This window comes from Carettochelys insculpta, chromosome 27, assembly GCF_033958435.1.
Source record: "Carettochelys insculpta isolate YL-2023 chromosome 27, ASM3395843v1, whole genome shotgun sequence".
Classification (NCBI taxonomy): domain Eukaryota; kingdom Metazoa; phylum Chordata; order Testudines; family Carettochelyidae; genus Carettochelys; species Carettochelys insculpta.
In genome coordinates, this window is record NC_134163.1 from 11218192 (window position 1) to 11225607 (window position 7416).

The 7416-nt window shown below is 63.3% G+C and overlaps 1 protein-coding gene across 4 annotated transcripts in view; it reads left to right on the top strand.

Annotated features, from left to right (window-relative positions):
* TLE2 (TLE family member 2, transcriptional corepressor) overlaps window positions 1–5515 on the top strand; it is a 35412-nt gene extending 29897 nt beyond the window's left edge. For all 4 annotated transcript variants that reach the window (XM_074978618.1, XM_074978619.1, XM_074978620.1 and 1 more), the window contains 6 exons: window positions 744–993; window positions 2591–2838; window positions 2953–3100; window positions 3231–3381; window positions 3844–3920; window positions 4868–5515. In XM_074978618.1, the coding sequence (XP_074834719.1) occupies window positions 744–993; window positions 2591–2838; window positions 2953–3100; window positions 3231–3381; window positions 3844–3920; window positions 4868–4975 (982 nt within the window). In that variant the 3' untranslated portion in view covers window positions 4976–5515. The remainder of the gene's footprint in view (window positions 1–743; window positions 994–2590; window positions 2839–2952; window positions 3101–3230; window positions 3382–3843; window positions 3921–4867) is intronic.
* Window positions 5516–7416: the final 1901 nt, after the last annotated feature.

The following is a 7416-nucleotide window of genomic DNA, read 5'->3' on the forward strand; positions in this document are numbered from 1 at the left end:
GGAGCAGCTCCTGCACTAACCAGGTTTGAGCCCACCTGTGGGCGTTTACACGAAGGGGAGGACGCAGGTGGCCTGGGAGCCCAGCTCACCCCGGTGCAGGGCAGAATCCAGCTCAGCTCCAGGCAGGGGAGCGGTGGCTGTACACGGGCCTGGGCCACGCTGCAGCTGGCAGGCAGGCTAGTCCCAGTGGCAGGAGGGGCCTGGGTCTCTGCCCCTGGAAGGGGCGGGGCCACAGGAAAAGGGGCGGGGCTTGGGGCAGTCAGTGCTGAGCCCCCCCGCCCCCCGCAGCGCTCCCTTTGAGCTGCCCTCAGAACCGCATGTGGTGCCCAGTGCTTCGGCCTCTGCAGCAGGGAACTCAGGGCCCCTTTGACAGGCTGAGCCCTGGAGCAGCTGCCCCTTTCTCCCACCCTCCGTCAGCGGGCCGGTAGTTAGGCTCTGCTGTGACGCTGCGGCTCCCTGGGCTCCATTCCCGGCTCTGCCCCGACTCCTTCGGGGAGCTGCTGCCGAGCTCTCAGACTCAGTTTCCCCAGCGGGACATCAGCCCGGATGGCAAGGCTGGGGGAGGCCGAGCTATTGCTTCAGCTGTGGGGCGAGGTACCGAGCTGGCTAGAGAGGCCCCTGGCTCCAGCCCCGCTTCTCCGGCTGGGGAAGCCCGAAGCGCAGCCAGCTAGAAGCTCCAGACGCCCTGACGGGGAGCGTTAACGCCCAGCAAGGCTGCATCCCTTACCCGCTTCTCGCTGCAGCGCCTACTCCTTTCACGTGAGCGCCGAGGGGCAGATGCAGCCGGTGCCCTTCCCTCCTGACGCCCTCATCGGCACGGGCATCCCCCGGCACGCCCGCCAGCTCCACACCCTGACCCACGGCGAGGTGGTCTGCGCCGTCACCATCAGCAGCTCCACGCAGCACGTCTACACAGGGGGCAAGGGCTGCGTGAAGGTGTGGGACGTGGGGCAGGCCGGGGCCAAGACGCCGGTGGCGCAGCTGGACTGCCTGGTAAGGGGGACGGGGGGACGTCAGATCAGCTGTCGTGGGGCCCTGCAGAGTTCCTGGTTCCCCTTCGGGGCCGGGTCCCTGGCTGGCATGAGCCGCCCTTGCACCAGTGACGTCCGCTGAGGATCCGGCCTGGCGAGACGCACCAGAGGTGGTCGCTGGAATGCACTGGCGCAGCTCCTTCCCCGGGCGCCTGGAGTTCTCGTCTTGGCTGGGCTGGGCTCCGCCTCGGCCTCGCTTTGCCCCCCCCAGCAGACTTAGCCCAGTGCGCCGTGCGTGGGTGAAGCAGGGGTGGCTGGCCAGTCAGGGGGCGCCAGGAGCTGCGTGTCGTATATTTATTTTTATCGAGCGAGATATGTATAGATATCTGTCTGGAGAGAGAAAATAAATATATCTATGGCTCAATGGCCTCCCCGGCACCCCCAGCCCCCACTCTAACCCCATCTCCCTCTCCTCCCCCACAGCCAGGCACCCCCAGCCCCTGCCCTTGATTCTGGTGGCTCACGAGAGATGCCCCCACCCCGCGTGTCTCCCCTCAAGCAGTGGGTCGCGTGAGCAGAGCAGCAGACTGCACTTCTGGTGCACGGCCCTGCGGAGACACATCAAACGGCTCAGAGTCACAGGTGGCTCAAGAGCTGCGGGTTGGCCACCTCTGGTGCAAAGCCCGGCCTTCCTGTCCCCCGCCTGCCTCAGTTTCCCCCGTCGAGCTGGCAAAGGACCCTTGCCCCCGCCAGGCGTGAAATGGTTTTATAAGCGCTTGGCCATGGTTGTTTCTAGCCTGTTCCCCCCGCGCAGCTGGAATTGCTCCTGCCCCAGAAAATCCTCGTCAAAAGCAAAAGCAATTAATAACTGAGCTGCCCCTGGGGCCCGGCTCTTTCGCTGAGGGCTTTAAATGCCTGTATAGAAAATGCATAAGCCCCATGGAACTTCCTTAAGCCCCCAGCAAAAGTACCAGTATCCCTGTGCCACGGGGCTGGGGCTGCTTCCGCCAGACTGGGTGCTGGGTGTGCTGGAGGGTGGTTTTGCTGGCCCTGGGACGTGCCCGGAGCTCCTTGCGCTTTGCACTGCCTGAAGAAGCTGTTCTCTGGCCCTCCCATGTTGCAGAAGCCCTGACAGGTGATACAATGGAGGGTAAAACAGGCTGGGCTCTCTAAGGGGGCGCTGGTCTCTGGGGGACAACGAGGCATTGGCTGGGGCTTCAGGAGTTCTGGGTTTAACTCCCAGCTCTGCCACTGACTCCCTGCGTGGCCTTGGGTGAGTCAGTTAATTGCCCTGAGCCTCAGTTACTTCCTAGGGTGGGAACCCCTGGGGGGGCGGAGCCCAGCCTTTGTCCTGTGAACGAGCTGCTGCTTCGGAGTGAGGTAGAAATAGCTACAAGGCCTGGGGCGCTTTAGCCCCAGCTGCTGAGCCCTGCAGGGTGAATTCCCTTGGTCTCCACTGAAGCCCGGGCCCAGGTGTCCCCTCCCTGCAGGTGACAGCTGCAGGCTGCTGGGGTCTGAGCCAAAGACGGGGGAGATTTTGCACGGACCCTTCATGGGCGCTGGTCCAGGGCTCACCCCCGCCCAGCCCAGTGACTGGCTTCCTGGCTGCTCCTTCCCAGAACCGGGACAACTACATCCGCTCCTGCAAGCTCCTGCCGGACGGGCGCAGCCTCATCGTGGGGGGCGAGGCCAGCACCTTGTCCATCTGGGACCTGGCCGCGCCCACCCCCCGCATCAAGGCGGAGCTGACCTCCTCGGCGCCAGCCTGCTACGCCCTGGCCATCAGCCCCGACGCCAAGGTCTGCTTCTCCTGCTGCAGCGACGGCAACATTGTGGTGTGGGACCTGCAGAACCAGACCATGGTCAGGTGAGCGCCGGGGCTTGCCAGCCCCCCTTCCCAGGACGCAATGGGGCACGGTGAGAGAGGGGAGGTGCCGCAGGACCCTGCCCTGGCTCCTGACGGCTGGTCTGGCCCCTCCAGGCAGTTCCAGGGTCACACGGACGGCGCCAGCTGCATCGATATCTCCAATTATGGCACCAAGCTGTGGACGGGGGGCCTGGATAACACCGTGCGGTGCTGGGACCTGCGGGAGGGACGCCAGCTGCAGCAACACGACTTCAGCTCCCAGGTGAGTGGGCCACCGGCCACCGCAGAGCCCACGCGGATGCGGGAGGCCCCTGCGCTGCGCTAGCCCCTCCCCTGCACAGCTGGCCGGGCCGGGACCCATTTCCTGGTGCCTGATTCTGCCTCCTCCCCAGATCTTCTCGCTGGGCTACTGCCCCTCGGGGGAGTGGCTGGCGGTCGGCATGGAGAGCAGCAACGTGGAGATCCTGCACGTGGCCAAGCCGGAGAAGTACCAGCTCCACCTGCACGAGAGTTGCGTCCTCTCCCTCAAGTTCGCCTCCTGCGGTAGGCGCGCGCGCAAGGCGGAGATACACACTCAGGGGCTGCAGGGCCTAGTGGGTAGGGCAGCAGCTGGGACTCAGGAGGCGGCTTCTGTTCTGGGCTCTGCTGCTGGCAGCCTTGGGCAAGTCGCTGCTTCCGTGCCCCAGTTTCCCCACCCACGCTTGGTCCCAAGCTCCCTGGGGCTGTCTGTGCAGCCCTGGCGACCTGGCCTTGGTCCTTGGCTGAAGTTGCTGCTAACCATGCGGAGCTCTGCCAGAGGGTTTACCGGGCCAGCTGCACCTCTGCACTTACAGGCAGCTGGAAGTTTGTGCTGCCTGTGCTGGGTTTGAGCTGCCCCTGGTGCATCGCCCTGCGCTCAAAGCGCAGCTTGTGGGGAGCTGTGGCATTCCCCACGTCTGATCCCTGGGCAGCATCTCACCCACGCCTGCTCCAGCCCCGCTGACGCCTCGGACTCTCCCGCTGCAGGTAAATGGTTCGTGAGCACAGGGAAAGACAATCTGCTCAATGCCTGGAGGACGCCCTATGGAGCCAGCATCTTCCAGGTAGGGAAGGGAACGCTGCTGGGACGGTTAAATCCCTCGCTCTGCTCACCCCTGGGAGAAGGCACCACTGCCCTGGACTCAGCCTTTGGTCCCCATTCTGGGGGAGTCGTGTACAGGTTGAACCTCTCTAATCTGGCATCCTCGGGACCTGATCCGTGCCAAACCAGAGAATCTGCCGGACCACAGGAGGTCAATATTGCCTTGCACATTACCAACCCTTCCACAGTTTACTGGGCTCTGAGGAGACATTTAGGGGTAAATTACAGCTAAATAACAGCCTGGAACACAGAGCCAGGACTGGTGGTTGGAAACAAACTTTCTGGGACCATAGGAAACTTGGCCACACCCATGAGAAGTGGTTGTCCTGCTAACTCCAATCCAGACGTTGCTGGACAAGAGAGTTCCGGATTAGAGAGGTTCAACCCGTGTAACTTTGTCGTCGGAAAGGGGTCGTGGTGCAGTGGCGTTTGAAAGCCCCTGCTCGAGTCTGACCTGCGCAATGCGGCAGCCAGGTGTGTCCTGAGTCAAGCCCCAGTGGGCACAGAGCAGCTGGGCAGGAGGCAGCTTTGGCTTGGGTTTAATGGCCTTTGGCTCCAGCCGTCCCCGTCCCAGTGGCTCCGGGGCAGCATGTTTGCGCCCAGCGGTGCTATAAGCTGGGCATTTTGAGCAGCAGCTCTGGAGACATTCCCATACTGCCTAGCTGGGGAGCCGAACGCCCACAGCTAGGTTTGGGGCTCTACCGGTGGTGCGTGTTCACTCCTGCCTTGGCGCGCAGCCATTTATTCTGCACATGGATGGAAAAGATTACAGGGGCTGTTGGCTGAGGCTCATTCTGGGATGAGTTAAAATTGGAGCCCCCCAGTCTTCTTTGCCATGGGGCTGCCTGGCCCCCTCTTGTAATCCCACCCCAGGGGGTCCTAACCTGCCCTCCCCCCGCTCTCTCCTAGTCCAAAGAGTCCTCGTCGGTGCTAAGCTGCGACATCTCCATCAATGACAAGTTCATTGTCACTGGCTCCGGAGACAAGAAGGCCACGGTCTACGAAGTGGTGTACTGAAGTGCGTGCATGGGGGGGCCTTAGACCTGTCCTCCCGCAAGGGCTGGCTCGGAGGGGCCGGGTTCAAGTTGTACCTCGAACAACTCCGACCCCACGCGGGGCAGCTTTTCCAACCCCCGGCCGAGGCCTTGGGTCGGCTGCGGGGTGTCTGCGCAGCTCCGCCTGAGTGGGTCAGGGCCGAGGGCCACGCTGCCTCCACGCACAGCTGGCTTGCAGTGGGCAGGGTCGCTCGTCACGGGGAAACGACATCCCACTGCCTTTCTGCCTCCTCCGTGATCCCTCCCGGGGCAGAGCCGGAGGAGTAAGGACTCGCCTGGAGCCGAGCAGCATGGGGCTTTGGCTGGAGAGGCACCGACCCGCCAGCCACGCCAGCTCCCCCTGCCAGAGGCAGTCACTGCTGCTGTCCCTCGGTGAGCAAAGGGGCTGGGCCTGGTACTTCTCCTGTCCTATTGCTGCTGATTTAATGACGCCGATTTTCTGTTGAGAAAACAGCTGTAATTTCTGCTCCATAAATAAAGGTGTGTAACCGGGTGCGGTTTCCCAGTGGGCATAATGAAAAGTGTGGCTTTGCGGCGGGGTGAGGGAGGCATGGGGCCCCCTTCAGCATACGCCAGCCCATCCATTGGCCAGGGCAAGCCCCCGCCAAGCCTGGAAAAGCACAGGGTGAGGGGAAGACAGGCCCAGCGTCGGCCACAGGCTGCCTGTGAGATCTTCCTCCGTGAGCCTTTGGATAACAGCCAGCGCCCCTGGACCCAACCGGGCTGCGCCCGTGATCTGACAGAAAAGGAGCTGGCCTCCTCCTTGGAGAGGGTGGGTAGGTTTGGGGTGAAAAGGGTTAGGGGATGGGCTGGGCCTGTAGCAAGCGCGACAGGCATCCTAGCTCTGCTACTGCCTCTCTGAGTGTCCTTGGGCACGTCACTTCCACGCTTCAGCACTCAGGCCTTTGCCTGTAAAATGAGGCTCATCCGCCCTGGCTTGTGAGGGGTTTACTGTGCGCTATTTGCTGCAGGGCCTTCTGCTCCTCAGAGGCGGCGGTGACTGGCTGCCTACTCCCTGGTGCTCATTCGGGTGAAATGGTAACTGCTGTCGGGGCTAATTAAAGCCGGCATCAGCTCCCCCCTGCCCCGGGGAGGCAGCCACTGCCTGTGGGCTGAGGCTGAGGCGAGGCAGCGGCTGCACAGCTGCCAGCACATGCCAAGGGCTGGGGACCGGAGCAGTGGTACATGGGCTACCCAGCACCTCAGCTGCTCCCACTACCACACTGGGAAGGCTACTCCCCAAGGGGCCTGTGCTGGCAGGGAGGGAGGGGTGGCTCATCCCCTCCCCCGCCCAGGCCTTCTGCCAGGCTGCAGGCCAGGTAGCCCCAGCTCCACGGCCCCCACTGCCACCCCGCCCCCCCCCCCTCTCCCCGCCCCAGCCAGCCTGATTTGCTGCTACCAATCCCCTACCCACCCCAGAGGAAAAACAGGTTGAGACACAGCTGACGCGAGGGCAGCGACAGTTCAGGGCTGCTCTGCCCCCCCGCCCCCCCACCTTCCTTCCAGGTCCACCTCGCTGCAGGCCTGCGCCAGCTTTGCAAGCAAGGAACTGCTGCTGAAACAGCCTCATCCGGGGGTCGGGGCGCTCAGCCCCAGCAGGGTGCCCCTGGGCAGCTGTTGCAAGGGCCGGGGGGGGGGGGGGGGCAAGTAGAGCAGCACATGCTAGAATCTGGGCTTTTGCCATCAGCCCCAGCCAGGTCCACCAGCCAGTGCCCAGCACCAGCTGCAGCAGCCCCCTGGTGGGCTCTACCCCACCTGCACAGTAGATCTTTGCCATGGGGCTTCCCCCAGCCTGTTAGCCTCTGAGCTCATCACCCAGGGGCCCCCTCATTTCTTCCAGCTGTAGGCAGAATAAATTTTGTGTGTACCACAGCAGGTGCAGATGAGCCCCACGCAGAGAAACCCCTGCTGCTGGCTGGGGGCTTTGCAAGTGCTCTGCCAAGCAGCTGGGCAGGATCTGAATCAGTCCCTCGCCCGCCACCCCAGCCCCGGGCTTGTGCTGCGCTGTGCCCCCCTGTAGCAGGGCAGATGCTCATCCTGTTAACTGCCCAGCCCCTGCTGCTTCAGTAGATTGGAGCAACTTTTCTGCCCCGCCCTTCTTCGAGGTAGGTGCTATTTTCTGCAGCTCCACTTGGGCACGATTCTTTGGAGTCCCTGAGGGGAGGCCATCACCCAGGGCCCAGGGAGGGTGGTGTTGAGCAGGACGGATGCCCCCCTGCTGCTTAGAGACAGTCACAGCAGCCCGAGCCGGCTGGGGGAGCTCCCCGCCCCCCCCCCAGTTATCCCCGCAGGGAGTGTGGACAGGCAGGCTGGGGGAAGCCAGCTGAGAAGTTGACAACCCGCCAGCTGTTGGTTTTACGGTGTGGTTCCCAGCCCTGCAGCCCACAGCTGAATTTCAGCAGG